The 16606-nt window shown below is 39.5% G+C and overlaps 1 protein-coding gene across 4 annotated transcripts in view; it reads left to right on the top strand.

The window, feature by feature from the left end:
- The window catches only part of SCUBE2 (signal peptide, CUB domain and EGF like domain containing 2), a 46516-nt gene that overhangs the window by 16959 nt on the left and 12951 nt on the right, over window positions 1-16606 (top strand). Inside the window, exons 6-16 of one of the 4 annotated variants that reach the window (XM_083597986.1) lie at window positions 1199-1315; window positions 2488-2577; window positions 4037-4153; window positions 5285-5407; window positions 7532-7648; window positions 9205-9327; window positions 10002-10112; window positions 10476-10562; window positions 12003-12107; window positions 13521-13679; window positions 14033-14236. In XM_083597986.1, coding sequence (XP_083454112.1) covers window positions 1199-1315; window positions 2488-2577; window positions 4037-4153; window positions 5285-5407; window positions 7532-7648; window positions 9205-9327; window positions 10002-10112; window positions 10476-10562; window positions 12003-12107; window positions 13521-13679; window positions 14033-14236 — 1353 coding nt within the window. The remainder of the gene's footprint in view (window positions 1-1198; window positions 1316-2487; window positions 2578-4036; window positions 4154-5284; window positions 5408-7531; window positions 7649-9204; window positions 9328-10001; window positions 10113-10475; window positions 10563-12002; window positions 12108-13520; window positions 13680-14032; window positions 14237-16606) is intronic. The other 3 variants (XM_083597987.1, XM_083597988.1, XM_083597989.1) reach the window with 3 other exon arrangements.

Raw genomic sequence — 16606 nt, 5'->3', positions numbered from 1 at the left:
GGTATTAAACTGGTAGATATTCAAAATGCCACTGTACAAAAGCATCATTTCAGAGATTGTGATGAAATGGCTCTTTTAATTAATAGCAATTCCTAGAACAGTATCTACTTTACAGCCAGGCTCACCACAAGACAGCAGCCTGGTTCTGCCTGTTGGGAATTCTTAAGCCCAGCCTACTCTCCCACCCCAAAGAACAACCTATAAGCAGATAAAGCTGGAAGAAAGCACAATATTTCACAGTCACCCACATACACTGCTGGTCCCCTTTCTCTATCCTTTGTTTATGCTTGGTTCTCTCACTCCCTGAAGACTTTTTCTAGCCCTCCTACTTCCTGGCTCCTAGGGAAACTGTGGGCTGTTCTCGGAGTGTTCTATGGTCTGTTACTGCAAAAATAGCAGAGCTCCTGGAGGCACTTTTAAAGAAAGAACAGATTTAAGGTGCATCCAATGAAGTTCTTTCTGCAGCAGACCATGGCACCAAAATTCTCATAGTCTTTAATGTACTGCAATATTTTATCACTGACAAGAAGTTAGTGTTGAGTTTTGACTAGCTCTTGATCAGGGCTGCCTTCTGGCAATGGATTTTTGCCAAATATAAAATTAGGAGCTACCTGTGTTCAGCTTTGAATTCAGATACACTGTTTTTAAGGTGAACTTCTGTTCAGATAATTAGTTGCCCATGCCGTTTAGCTGTGTTAAACTACTATTCTTGGATCAAATATTCCTAGAAATATCACCTACTGAATTAGCGTGATAGTTGTTTTTCATTGGTTCATCAATTATGAACCATTTAAATGAAATCAGTTCAAATGTAAGACTAGTATAATTAATTTAATTTCATTTAATTGATTTAAATTGCTTCATCAATTATGAACTATTTAAATAAAAACAATTTAAATGTAAGACTAGTATAATTAATTTAATTTCGTTAAATTAATTTAAATTGTTAAGTCAGTTAAAAGCAGGCATGTCAATGAGTGTTTAATTTGTTTGTTGCTCGTGGTTATAATTAACTTTGGTTTGGTAATTGTGTCAAAGTACATACACAACAGATGAAAATCTTGATAAAATAGTTCATAGGCATGCCAAATGCATGGAGGGCAAAGATATAATATTCCAGATACAGTCTCCTTGAGCTGCAGATTTCCAAAAGGCTTTGCAAATGCTTCTGAAGCTCAGTTTTCTGTCTTCTTTTTAGTGACTTGCAACCATGGGAATGGTGGTTGCCAGCATACATGTGAAGATGCTGATGATGGACCTGTTTGTGGATGTCATCCAGAATACATGCTGCATTCCAATGGAAAAACTTGCCTTGGTATGTAAGCACTTGAATTCTTTTCAGTTAGACAAAATATGTATGACATCAGCCTTTAGCCATCTCTGCGTATTTTGCTCAAAAATGGCTGGCTGGTCAAACTATACCTTTCAAAGTGAGAAACATGCCCCACATCTGATTAGGCAACTTTGAATGGTTGGTTTTGGAAGGAAAGGAGGTCTGCTTATAATAATAAAAAAAACAATATATTGATCCTCCAGACTCCAATTGAGAAAAGAACTTTGCTGGAGTTATATTTTGTCCCTTTTGTTTTCCTTTAAAATATTTCTCAGGAGCAATTGCAGAGTTTTCATTGGCTTTACTGGTGTTTTCATTGCTGTTTGCATAACAAAAGAAGCTGCTTTCAACTAAGTCAGATCATTGGTCCAACCTGCTCAGTATTGCTTGCACTGACTGCCAGCAGCTCTCCAGAGTTTCAGGCAGGGGACCTTCCCAGGCCTTGCTGGCGATGCCTGGGATTGAACCTGAGACCTTCTCTGGGCAAAACAGACATTCTATCCTTGAGCTACAGACCTTTCCTTTAGAACATTACCTTACCTAAACCACTTTGTGACTTTGCATTCAGTTCTGCATTAACAATATTCTCAATGCGAGTCAAATGGAAGGAGAGAGACTCAAAAGATACTTTTAAGTATTACACGTGGAAACATTCTTTTTTTTTTTTAAGTGTTATTCATTTTGAACAAGGTATACTCTTCAGTTGCTATATTTCAGCTTTGCATCTCATCCCACCAAGTCATGATGATGATACCTATCAGGTCACACATGTCCTTCTACATTAGGATTTCAAGTTCATCCTGGCTTCCTATAATGGTTTGTTTGGGAGAAAAACACCATGAGCACTTTTAAGCCAGCCATGCCATTTCCCATTGGGAGAAAGGGACAGGTGAAGTGAGAGCGTATTGAGGCTGCTTGCACTAGCACACAGTTCATGCACAAATGAATTTACCTAACAATAGTTAATGACAGGGTTTATACTTGAACACGGCCATTGTGAATTGGGCTCCTTATGTTGACAAATGATTCAAGCAAACACAGCTCAAAGTTACTTATGAGTTGGAGGAAATGGTGGAGATTCTTTCCTGAACCAAAATGTAGGACCTACTGCATGTAGGACCAATTATGATACTACTTTTCTTTCGCTTTTAAAGAGAGAGAGGAGGCTACAACTGAGCTCTCTGAAAACAATGCAACAGCGGGAGCTGATGTAGACAAGCGGGTGAAACGGCGACTGCTCATGGGTAAGAAGCGCTCTAGTCTGATAGTTGACACTGATAACTTACCAAACCTTCCTTTGTGAAATACCATTTTCCCAGTTTTAAGTGTTGTAGCTTATATGATTATTTTCAGCATCAGGAAACACTTTTACCCATTCTACTGAATAAAGTCAATGGGAATTTTGCCTGCTTTCATGCTGGTACAGTTTAGCATGGGAAATTCTCGGCAAGACAGTTCAGTATTCCGTTGAACCATATATCATGTCCTTTCCCTTTGTCTCACAGATTCATGCGAATGCACTTATGCATTTGCACAGGGGATTATACCTTTCCTACTTGTGCTAAGTTTGAAATCTGTAGTAGCGTATAGAGTTCAATCTTATCTTTATGAAAGGAGGTTATTGGCAACTTAAGAGAGAATTTCCCCCCAGTCGTGTCATGTGGTTAAGCATGTAGAAATCATGTACAATGGGGAATGATCAAGCACCCTTGATTAAAATGAAATTCTCTTGAAATAAAATAAGACTTGCCTTCAAATATTGTGCTTCAGTTAGTGTCCCAGACAAGGAGACTTTGTAAAGATGCAGAGGATCCAGTCCTAAGACTGTGATTTGAATCCATTCCACTTTCCGGTCTGTTGGTCTGCCTCAGGGGGAGGAATAGCCATATTTTGGGCCATAGCTGCAGTTCTGCACAAAGGCCAGGAATTGAGTTCATTCACATTAATTTAAATTTCAAGCCTATTCATCTATACTGCAGGATATGAGAATCCCTATCTTAAAGACCTTAAAATGTTATTTTCCTAATTAAGGCATGTTCTTTCTCTTAATTGGCTCAAAAAAAACCTGTGGCCTGCTGAGGATAATGTGGTTAAGCACACCCTCCTCTTTGATACATCCATTCACCTTCACTTGACTTAGAGTGCTCTTTTACATTTGAGTGAACAGGGTGCACCTTCTGTCATGGAAACCTGAAGCCTGAGTCCATATCCTTTGGGTGAATGCAGTCAGTTGTCCACCCCACAGGATCTTATGCAGGCATCATGCCTTCACGTAGTTACCAACATGTGAAGTGAAGAGCAGGATGAGCTCCCTGGCCCTGCCCTCCCTGTAATATCTCCCATTGCCCGATCAGCAATCTGCCTGATATGAGCATAGTAGATTCCCTACTGCAGTCCTTTGCCCTCCAAAATGTGGAGGATGGCAGGACCAGCAACGGGGACCCAGCAGATGGAGTTGAGCCAGTGAGTATGGCTTTGCTTTCCCCCTTCTTTACATTTGGCTACAGTTGTCACATCTTCTGTTGAAAATTTTTGAAGCTATAATTTAAGTTTTCTGAAGCAGAGTTGTCCATATCTTAATTTAAAATTGGCAAGTTAGAATGGAAGTAATTCAGTTGGAAAAGATCAAATACCACATGCTGCTTTTAAATTCTCTTTTAGTTTTTCCTTCTGCAAATGCCAGATTTTATTTCCTTTCCTTAGAAACATGTGCAGTAAATAATGGTGGCTGTGATCGCACTTGTAAAGACACCTCAACAGGTGTTCATTGCAGCTGTCCTCTTGGATTTACCCTTCAGTTTGATGGGAAGACATGCAAAGGTAGAGTTTAGACCTTTTTTTTTTTTTTGCAATGTTCATATAGAAATTGCTGCTTTTGCAGCATCCCAATGAAAACCTTGCCATTTGTAAATTATTAAGAAAACAAGCAAAAGTGGGAAGCTCAGCTGTAATTTGCATATGATCCTTTAAATAGTCTCCACTTTCAAACAGTTAGAAATGGGTGTTTAGGGTGTTCATGTCTAAAATACATAGTAAACATAACCCAGAATTGGCAATTGGCTGGGGGTTCTTGGGCATGTGCATCACATTTTCTGACTTTTCTTCCATTCATGTAGAACCAATATGGGTTGCAAGAAGAATGTATAAGAATGAACTACCCACCTTCCATCATTTAATTTACGACACTGTATTTATAAGGCAAACCAATATGTCACAAAAGAACGTGCACGTTTTTTTTAGTTCCCCTTAACCTCTTGTTTCTGCATTTGTCACTGGTTCTGTGGGCACCTCCTCTTGAGGGCAGATAAATCTGCTTCCTCCGTGCCCCAGGAGTCATAAAACGATCCTGCCATACCTAATTCAGCAGAGCTGCCCAGCCGTGCCTGAGGCTGATAGACCAGAACAGTAAATCACTGAGAACTGTCACAGGCAGCCTCCTTTGTAGCTGTGTATTCTGGCCTCATAGGAACCTTTAATAAATTTATTTTATTACTTTATTGTGTTCATGCACACAGTGTATGAACTACAGGTTTAATCAGTGGGAATCTGACTTAAGCCCAGCGTGATAGTACTTTTAAAACTATTTTTATATAACAACAATTTATTATTTGTAGCCGCCCATCTGACTGGGTTGCCCCAGCCACTCTGGGCGGCTTCCAGCATATATAAAAGCATAATAAAACATTAAAGCTTCCCTATATGGGGCTGCCTTCAGATGTTTCCTAAATGTTATATAATTTAAATATTAAAATGTTATATAATTACTTGAAACTAGAATCCTCGTGGCCTAGCAGGGTATTTTTTTTAAAAAAGATAGAGAATCTAATGGTTGCTGTATAAGAAGATGGGAGGAGCACTCAGAAAATGGTTGATATTTACGGTATTTACCTGTTTTAGGATCTGTCAAGAAAAGGAAATCAAGCTTTGTATCCTTTGTTTCTTTATTTACAGATATTGATGAATGTCAGGCCAGTAACGGTGGATGTGATCACTTTTGCAGAAACACCATTGGTAGTTTTGATTGCAGCTGCAAAAAAGGCTATAAATTATTAACTGATGAAAAGTCTTGTCAAGGTATGTGCAGGGGCAAGCAATAAAAATATAAATATGTTTGGAACAGTTTGAGCATGTAGGTAGTAATGAGGTGCTAATGAATTCCAGAAATAATGTTCTGGAGTTGAATTTATTTCATGACTCAGCTTCTGTCAGCTTTAGTAGGTGCATTAATCCATTTTTCTAGACAACCATTTATGAAGCCATCATTGACAATGACTTCTGCAAAGCAGAACTGATTACCAAGAACCCAAAACTCAATCCACTGTTCTTTATCGTTTGGTTGTTGTTTTTTTTAAGATCAGATGTAGCATGACAAATAGGAAATGTAGAATTTATGAGAGTTCAAGTGAAAGTACCATTTGAATACAGTTTGTTTTAGTATTAAGTCTCTCATCTTTCCACCTAATCTGTTTACCAACCACATTCTTGCTGGAACGATCAGTAGTTAGCTCATTATTTAATTAAAATTGTGCTACTATTCAAATTTGTGTTTGAAGTAGGCTATTTTTTTCTAAGTAAAATAATAATATGTTAACAGTTTAAAAACCTACACAAGTGCTAGTTGAATACAGTATTTTGTGCACCTACCTATTGTTCATTTTTCTACCAATTACTTATCTTTTAATCCCTGATCTCAACCTCCATCTGGGTGTTGTCTATGTACAATGTTCACCTTTTGGCCTCTGTTTGGCTGGGTTATTTCTAGAAAATGTAAAAGGTAAGGTAAAAAGGTAAAGGGTCCCTGGACGGTTAAGTCCAGTCGAATTGCACTATGGGGTGCAGCACTCATCTCTCTTCAGGCTGAGGGAGCTGGCATTTGTCCACAGACAGCTTTCTGGGTCTAGTGGCCAGCATGACTAAACCACTTCTGGCACAATGGGACACCATGAGGAGTGCCAGAGCGCATGGAAACACCGTTTACCTTCCTGCCACAGCGGTACCTATTTATCTACTCGCTCTAGTATGCTTTTTCGAACTGCTCGGTTGGCAGGAGCTGGGACAGAGCAACGGGAGCTCACCCCGTTGCACATATTTGAACTGCCGACCTTACGACTGGCAAGCCCAAGAGGCTCAGTGGTTTAGACCGCAGCACCACCTACGTCCTGTTATTTCTAGAACAATGATTTCAGTATTAAATGTCATATAGCAGTTGTATTAGTACCAACAAGATGGTGTATTTGGGATAAACCAAGGCATTCCACAAAAAAATGTATGGATGCCGATTGCCCTATTAAAAATGGGAAGAGCCACTTCTAGGGGGTGGTTGGGATTAGAGAACTGATAGGGGAGGGGGTGCTTACCACCTTCCCTGCCCATTTTTCCAAATTTCCTCCAGAGCAGTGGCCTCCTTTTTAAATTGAAGAAAATATTTATTAAAATCTGTGTTGGAGGAAGGAGCTGTTTTAAGAGGCAATGTGGAGAGTGGAAATAGCAGGTGAGAAAAGGCACACCCTTACAGCTATTTCATTCTCACCTCCCCACACCTGCCTCCAAACTGTCTTTCCCACCTTTTAATGGACAATCAGAATGATGTTACATGCATCTGTGTGTAATGTTTAGTTTGGCCCTTGCAATGCAATAAACACTACTTTTTTATTTTTCTCTGAGCAACTGCACCTTCCTTCCTTGCTGTCCCCTCCCTGCTTGGATTATTAGGAAGGTTGGCTGGTTAGGGAAAGTTTCTAAAGAACCTCAAGTTCCAACACCTCTATTTTTAGAAAATACCTGCTGGCTATCGACTTACTATATTTTGCCTGCCCAGAGATACAAAGAACCACTTTATTATTCTGCAGTCAGTGGCATTTTAATCAGTAGACCAATGTTTTATACCGTTGTTAAGTCAGTAGGAAAAAGAAGAAGGAAAGTTAAGTATTGCTTGAGAAATATTGTTTCCTCTTTGCCTGGTCTCAGCTGCCTTATAACAAAATGTTTTCAGTGGTCTAAAAAAGCATAAGAATTCACTTGAACAGCAGTTCTACTCTTTGGTTTGCCACATTTGATATACTAACTGTCTCATGGTGTTTTAAAATCCACTACTTTTTCAAAAAAATCGAGTACTTTTCTTTTCATCCAGCTTTCCTAGTATATAAATGTCTCCTAATCATAATGTGAAATAATGAAGTGTCCCTTTAAAAATTGCAGACATTGATGAATGTACATTTGAAAGAACATGTGACCATATATGCATCAATCATCCAGGCACTTTTGAGTGTACTTGCAACAAAGGATACACACTCTATGGCTTCACACATTGTGGAGGTGAGTGTATATATAAAGTTCTTGCTGGCATTCTTATTGCTTGTGCTGTCTTTAACATCTTTAACATCAATTGGAAATGTGGGTTTTAAACCCAGTGTTGCAGATTTTTCAGATGTTTGCCTTTCTCTTTTTTGGTCAGTTTGAAGCAAAAGACTACTAACTGTGTATTTATCATGCATTTGCTGAAGTAACTTTTCCTTCTCACTTTTACTGGAAAGCAACTATGTCTATTAGAACAAACAGTTGCATTCCACACTTGGGTACTAAGAGAGAGGTTTTGCAGAATGGCTGCCTGCAAAACGCCCATTGGTTTCAGCAGGTATTATGCACGGTAGCTACCTCCAAGGCTAGGCCCTAATCCAAAAAGGTTTCAAAAAACAGATTATGTTTTTAGTTTAGTTTTTAGTAATTTAGTTTTTTCTAACCGAAATATGTAGATGTAGCTTTGACAAGCTGAGTAAGTCATTTACAGTCTCTTATGGTTTTAAAATGTTTCTGTGGGGAAAGCCTGGGTCTTCAAGTCATTTTATTTTGGTTCCGACATAACATTAAACCAAACCGTGACACTTTACTCCACCTCTGGCTCTTCTGCTGTGAGTTAAGTCATGGTTTGGCTTAGCACATGGGTAGGCAAACTAAGGCTCAGGGGCTGGATCCGGCCCAGTCGCCTTCTAAATCTGGCCTGCGGACGGTCTGGGAATCAACGTGTTTTTACATGAGTAGATAATGTGTCCTTTTATTTAAATGCATCTCTGGGTTATTTGTGGGGCACAGGAATACGCTCATTATTATTTTTTTCAAAATATAGTCTGGCCCCCCACAAGGTCTGAGGGACAGTGGACCGGCCCCCTGCTGAAAAAGTTTACTGACCCCTGGCTTAGCATGTTGTCCAAACCTACACTTGTGGTTTGTTTTGCTCCAGACAAAGCACCCACTCTAAGCCAATAAGAAACATTGGTTGCGGCTTATGGTTTATCTAGAGCAAGACAAATCATGTGTCTGGGTTTTGTCATTTGTTATTTTGTAATATCTTAGTTTTGTATGCATTTATTTAGTAATGTATTTTGTTGTTTATCTTGTGCTATGCATCCTGGGTTCTTATGCCCTGGGCTCTTAGAAGAAAGGGTGATTAATAAAATAATATATATGCATATTTCGGTTCCCCAGGCTTCAGAACTAAGCTCACTTATTTGGCCCAAAATTCTATTGAATTTTACAGGCTTACAATTAAGTGTGTGTGTGTGTGTGAGAGAGAGAGAGAGAGAGAGAGAGAGAGATCTTGCCACACTTTCTATATATACCATAGTCCAGCAGTAGCCAACTTGTGCCCTCCAGATTTTGTTGGACTCCCAGCCAACATATCCAATGGTCATGGATATGGGTGGAGCTGGAATCCAGCAACATCTGGCAGGTGCCACATTGGCTACCCCTAGCATAGTGAATGTATTATTGTACCCAGCAGTAGTTTTGCATGTGCTACTCTATGCTGAGCACAGTAGGAACTGCACTAATTTTTTGGTTAAATGTCTCTCTTCCCCCACCCTATTCTGCTATAGATGTCAATGAGTGTAGCATCAACAATGGTGGCTGCCAGCATACCTGCGTAAACACACTGGGGGATTATGAGTGCCACTGTGATGCTGGCCACAAATTACACTGGAACAAAAAGGACTGTGTTGGTAAGATTCAAGAGCCCCCAATGGTTTTTACAACTTTGGTTTCCTGCACATTTGAAGCAATTTTGATAACAATGATCCATTGAGCACAGCAGTGTGGATCCGCATTATCACGGCCAAAGGCAGACAGTACTTTTTAAGAGCTGGAAGTGATCTGAAAGAGAGTGCACTTCTCTTATCATACATCCATGTTTCTTTTATCACCGTTGCATCTGGTGAACCAGGTTTCTGGAGCAGTCAAATATCTTTAGAATCTGCTTACCATGAGGTGAAAGTGTGATACTAAGAGCAGTGATCCATCTTTCAAATTGCAGCCAGTCCTCTGAAAAATCTATTGTATGTCTTCAGCCTGCAGTACTATTTTGTTTCTAACTGGCCATCATGGCTGTCTGTCAAAGCTGGCTTAAAAACAAAACAAAACAGGAGATACTTTCAGGTCTTTGATGCTTTCTTTCCTGTGCTTTTAATCTGGGCTGTTTTTTCCTTTTGTGGTTGCCTGCATTAAAAAAACACCAATTTCAGTATTTTATAGAAAAGAGGAAATGTATATATACTGTTTGTGCCTTCCTTCTTCATCAATATTGATTTTGTGCCATGCATAGCTTCACTTTTGCATTTTAGAACCATATCTGTCATTAGTTTTCTTCTTCTGTGTGTATCTGTATTTTGCCCTATAGAAAGGTCCATGCCTGATGTCAGTTTACCCAAAATATCTCTGCACTGCATTAAGACTGATGGAAGCAATAGGTGTTTTTTAATCTGCCCCTCTGACATTCATCTGACCTCTGGTAAGTCATGCAGAGCACAGTGATTATTTTGTTGTTGTTATTTCTAAGTAAAAGAATAGAAACCCTAGAAAAATTCTGGAAATATTCATTAAATCATATGCCACTACCCATATGCACATTCTGTAGTATTCATCTCCTGCTACATGAATTTATACCAGATTTCCCTTGTGAAAATCACTTGGCAGACAAAATATTCAAAATAAATAAATATGCGTGCCAGACTTAGTGATGCGTCACTTGTGCCTTAGTACTGTAAGCTTGAGAGTCTATTCAGAAACTGGATTGAGCTTCCAGGAATATATTTCAGTAGTATTCTAGTATGTGTTTCTGTTTTATTGTATAGCTTTATGATCTGTCTCTTAGGCCTTGAAGATTCCTACAATATAAAATGTGGCAGCCCTTCTCCACTTAAGAAAAAAAAACAAAATGCCAGTGAGTCAACTGCTCTAGGTAAATTATCTGCTATATATTTTTCCATGTTGGGCTTGGGCTGGTTTATATCTTTTAAGGGTTCTGCTTAATCAAAGAAATTGTGGTCAATTAATTTACTAATCTGACTAAATTTGCATCTGAATAAAACAGTTATGCAGAAAATACTCACTTTATTGTAGCAGGTACCCTCATAGAAGAGGCATTTCCTTGTAAGGAAAAAAAAAGGGGGTGTTTTTTAAGATGGCACTGCCAACCTTGGATTCTGCAAGTGCTTTTATTGGCAATTTTTTGAAAAAACCAATCTGCTTCCCAGTTAATTGGGGGCACTTTTTAAAACTGATCCTAAGGTTTTTAAACAATTAACTGAATAAATGTTGCAACCCAAGTTTTGTGCTGCTGTTTTGTTAAAAAGGGCAACCAAACTAGAGTAGCCTTTTGTAGATTCTTGAAGACAGTGCATAGATCAGTGGCAGAGGGAAAGATCTCAACTTCATTCATAGGTATCTCTTGTAAAATCATCTCAGGTTAGCAGGGTTTGGAGCAGTCTTTGGCAGTGACTTGTGCTCAGGACGCATAGTGCTGGTCTAGGTGGATCATTAGTGTGTCTCAGTGTAAGGCAGACTTTACGAGTGGCACCTTTAATAAAATGTGTTCCTATTCAGTCCTACAGGATTGTCATTGCTACCATTTTCTGTTCTCCATGCTCCACTTGTCAGTTAGCATCCCATGGCCACCATTAAGCACACTCAGTCCTTGTTAAGCTGTTTCCCCACCCCAACATAACCCATCGTTCTCCCCTAAAGTTTTTTTGTAGTTCTGCAAACTTTGGGATTTTCCCCAAGCCTGGTGATACATCCCTCATTTGTGTAGGCTTTGGATCCAAAAGCAACAGCATTCACACATGAAAATAAGAAGTAGAAGGGATGGTTCTGCTTTTAAATGCATTAGGGATGCTGCTATACAGTCTACCAGTTGCCAGGAATAGTATTCATATGGCATTAGTGGAGCGGATGAATTGCAAATGTTGTCTTTGTTTATTAAGTTTTAAAATATCCTTCATCTGAAGATTTCAGGGCAGTTTGCAGCATAAAAATACAAAATAAAAACACAAAATACATAATAAAAACGAAGAAAAAAAGAAAGAAACCCCCAAACACTTTTAAAAGGACATAGAATGTTAATCAGCCAAAGGCCTGGTTGAAGAGGAACATTTTCCCCTGGTGCCTAACAATGTATAATGGAGGCACCTGGTGAGCTTCTCTGGGAAGAGCATTCCACAAACTGCTTATTGCTTTGCTTTGACTTTATGTGAAAGCTCTTTCTCTTGGAGAGAGAAGCAGGTGGTCACTTTTTCTTTTCAAAGTGTTGATGATGCAGTGTTCGAAAGCCACCCGAGTTACCTGCTTGGTTTTACGTCCTTGCATAGGAAAGTAACAATTTTAATGTTTCTTCCTGAAGATCTTTCTACCATCAGGACAAGCGTAACCTTTAAATTTAATGAAGGAAAATGTAACTTGAGAAAGAGTAAGATGTTTCAAGATGCCCTTCATCATATAATACCAGGTATGGATGAATATGCGTGATTAAAGCGGGTTAATTTTGTAGATCAGTAAATGCTAGAGGCTCCCAGTGGTTTGTGATGTGTAGTTGTAGTTACTTTTTGAAGGACCTTGGTAATGTTTGGTCATGATCATGCACTATAGATACATGATTAGTCAGAACACTATTATTCTGCTTCCCTGCAACCGCTCTGTCCAACGGTAGGGCGATAGGACAGGTCCAGGCCTCCTTTCACTTCTGCTGCTATGTGGTGCTTCAGACCTCCTCACCTAATAACCCATTGTTAGGTGCCAGGTGGGATATGGAGCCAACACCCATCATGGAACTGAACACATGTATAGCCTAAGGTGATCCGAGTTTGAAAATAGCTTCAGCTGCAGAAGAATCCAATGAGAGGAGTTTAAGATAATTTTTCTATAGTTTGATAGTCTACAATAATTTCTGTAGCCAGTCATAGGCAAGGCTGCGTGAGGGATGGTACAGTGTTAATGTCAGTAACTGGGTTGGAGCAAGGCTGCCCTGACCAATATTGGTCAGGTGAAGAAATGGACTTTTGAGTCCAAGACGAAAGAGAATGGGGGCTGTGGCAAGAGTGCAAAATAGACAGGAACCTTTGCAGTCAGAATGTGTGCTTGTACATCAGGTGTGTAATGGGGAAGGCTTAAAGATTAGAAAGCATTACAGCTTAAAGAACCATGGCTGGAGAACTTCAGATTACCTATCAAGTTATGTTACAGGGCAATTAAGGGGGAAGGGGGACATATGGGCAGTCTAAATGGGATCTGTCCCAAAGGCTAGTGATTATGTATGTGCATCACCAGGAAAAGTGTTGAATACATCTTGACTGAGTTGATTTCTTGTTGATGCAAAGGTACACAGCTCAGCCCATGTTTGAGGTGCCGCTGTAAATTTTTCCAGATTAGTTTGCTGACAAGTGACGCAGTAAATGTCTGGACTCCCAGACATGGTACCTAATCACAAGCCTAGGGCCACCTCGATACGTTTCCTTTCATTCTTAAAAGAAACGCAATATGTGAGCAAATGCTTAGAACTATAGCCATGCAAATCTTCCTAGTAGCAAACTGACTGAGGTCCTGGCAGTCCAAGTTTGAACTTTTAATGGTGTAGAGCTTTGTCATAGCTGGTTTAAGCGTGTAAAAGGAACACTGGAGCTAATTTTCAATAAACTAATTTGGGCAGCATTAAGACCTTGGCACTGGTTTTAGTCTAATAAAATAGAAAATGTGTCCAAATACCAGACTGTACCATACACCATCGAGTGCAGTTGCTTGTCGTTTGTTAGCATCTGGAATGAATCATACAGCCCCATAACCATTTTCTCGGCAACATTTATCAAGCCTTAGAAAGGCCCTACAGCATAGATGGCTCTTGCTTCCTTTAATTTTCTTCACACAGAGAAACATAATTCAGTAATGGAGAAGAACTTCTACTATGTAAATCTGACGTGCAGTTCTGGCAAGAGAACTCTTGGAGACCTCAGCAGCTTGAAGGCAGCTAGAGAAATGTTTATATCTGCAGACTTTGAGCTTGAAACAAACCAAAAGGAGGTGACAGGTTGGTTGGAAAGGAACCCACAATACATTTGAAAAATTATGGGTTTGAGGGAGCTTTATTGCAGTTTGTTCCTTGATTTCTCTCTCTTTCACTTTCACCTTCATGCAAAAAGAAAAAAGTATCTCCTGTTTTAAAGCTTTAATATTCATTTCCCCTATGGTCAGAAAGCTACTATCACTAGATGTTCACCATTTAATTGCTGTCTGTTTTGGGTATATTGAAAAGTTTAACACAGAATAATGTATTGCCATAGTTAATAGTCTACCATTATTGCACTGACAACTCTTTTGAATCTAGTATTGTTGCACTTTAGTGCTTTCTGCTCTTGATCGCGACCACCTGTACCTTTCTAGAAACATGCAATCTGAGCTGTGCACGTAAGAGGACTGAGAAAAGACTTCGTAAAGCAATTAGAACGTTGCGGAAGGTGATCAATAAAGAACAATTCCATATTCGCCTGTCTGGTGTGAATCATGATGTGGCCAGGAAGTCTGCCAGGGTGCTGGAAACACAAGAAGTCTGTGGCCTGGGTCAAAGGCATGTGGGCAACAAATGTGGTGAGCACAGATGTGATCAGATGCATTGATCTAACGCGTACGTAACGGTGACAGAAAGCTAAGAAAGACCAGAGTCTGGTGATGCAGTGCAGTGGAATTCCACCAGAGTGGAGCGTCTCGCAAAGTGCTGAGCGGGGAAACCTCACTTTGATTGGCTGTGGGCACAGATAACCCAAGTGGGGTGGAGACAGGAAAAAGAAACCATGATTTAGCTTTACGGGCATTAGCAGGAAGACGCCACCATGGGTCTTGGGCTCACACATTTCTACCTTCCTCTTTTTTTCCCTTCCTGCACAGCTGAGAGGTGAGCTTCAACAGTGTTTAACTTCACTTTCCATAAAACCTCATATGACCTTATGTATGGATCAGAAACTTTTCAAACTGCTAATTCTAGTCAGTTTCAGAGCAAGCCATCTTCAAACCACGAGTCATATATTAAACCACAATCTCTGATTTGTGCAACATGACAAGCGAGGATTAGTGGAAAGTGAGAATAAGTTCTGCTAAAGTCCTCATTGCGGCCAATTGCAGGGGAGATGGCAGGGGAAGTGTGTGAGGACAAGACTCAGGGTGACTCTTTCCTTTTCATTTCTGTAATGCTCAGCTGTGGCATCCAGTGGGCTGGCTGCATGAGGGCTAATAAACCGTGTGAATAGGCTGTATTTGTATCCTTCTGAACTCCATAAATTTAGAAGGGCAAGTGTTTCCCAGTTTTTACCCTCTCTATATTCATAAACGAATCTCCCCTTCACACAGTAAGTTGTTAACTGTTCCAAGTATAGGCATGTGAAGCACACATTAGGCATTTGCGCAGACTTTAAATGTTTAGTAAATCTGATGCTGTTATTTTAGGTTTTATTATCTATATTATGATGTTGTTAGGATGGTGTTTTCAGTGTTTGCATTTTAATGTTGTTTGATTTTAACTTCCATCATCAGCGCTGATTTTTTAAAAATTGTGTAACGGGGCACAAATGCGTCTTTCAGTCAGTCTTTGTTGTACTGTAAGCATATAAAGTGACACTTCACCAAAAGAACATTAACTTTCACTGTGGCTCAGTTTTATTTTTCCTAAAAAGAAAAAGTGACACAAAGAACTTTCTGTTTAGAAATTCCCCCCCCTGCTGTTTTTTTCCGTGTATCTGATTCCCAACATCTTGCAACTTTCTTTCCTTTCAAATGAAAAGATCTTGAAAGAGGTGCTGGGGGAGAGGGGAATAAATTTTCCAAACCAGAGATAAATAGCTGGCTATTCTGCCAACCTGCTGCTTAAGGAATAATAGACTCAAGACCTAACTCCTAATGCGCATAATTTACCCATATGACCACAGCTTGTGAACCAATAAACACCAACACAAAAAGATCCTAAAACAATACAGAGGGCTGCTTAGAAATAAGTTTCCATCGGGTTTTTGTGTTTTTCTTATAAAGTCAGGGCATGGCTCTTAGGGGAACAGTTAGTTGTGGATCACGACCTCTTTTATGAGGCTCACCTTTTTCCATCATGGAGACACTATAGAGTTTGTCCATGGCATCAAAATCTTAAAGGCTAAAAGTATTGAATAGAGTGAAAGAGCCTTTAAATGTCCTTATAACTACTATTCCTGGCTCCCTGGAGTTGCCTTTCTCCCCCTCTTTCTTTTGCATCAGAATAGCTTTCACTTTTTCAAAGCGTTGCAGTGATTAAGAATAGGATTTTAATGGTCACTGAAGACAAACAAAGACTGTGGTTATAGGAATGAATCCTGCTGAAGGCAAATGGTTCTTCAGCTCATTTGAAGGAAAACAAGCAGGTTGTGGGGAAATAAAAAGCAGGCAAAGAAAGCTTGCTGAATCCTTGATGTAGTGCCATTATTTCCAAGTCGTTGCTCTTTGTTGTGAAAACAGACTTTTTTTGTACTGTGTGGCACACCTTGTGCTTTATTCTGTGGGACTAAAACTTTGCAGCTTAATTTTTAAACTAATATTTGTACAGAAGCATTTAAGGCTGCGGCGACATTTTTATTTCAGTTTTTGCTCCATACAGAGTGATCAGTTGTGCTTCAGTAGCTTTAAAAATGTGCACACTGACACACCCACTCTTTGATTTTCAGGGAACTGGACACATCATAGAGGATAACATTTCACAAGCAAGCATTGACCTTAAATATTTCTGAAAAGACTTAGCTCATTTATAGTGTGGCCATTCTAATGAATGCTGCATAAGGGTCTCTTTTAATAGGATGGAGATGGAAAGGGTTATATTTTACAGCCATGGAAAGAACTATCTGAGGACTATCTGACTGGGAACCAGTCCTTTGATAGGATACATAACTCTGTAAAGAATGGTCAGAAATATATAGTCCTTATTTTGAGGGGCGGGGAGGAGTA

Source organism: Podarcis filfolensis, assembly GCF_964270895.1.
Source record: "Podarcis filfolensis genome assembly, chromosome: 1".
NCBI classification, from domain to species: domain Eukaryota; kingdom Metazoa; phylum Chordata; class Lepidosauria; order Squamata; family Lacertidae; genus Podarcis; species Podarcis filfolensis.
The sequence above is the reverse complement of the archived record's forward strand: the minus strand, read 5'-3'. Positions and strand labels throughout refer to the sequence as shown.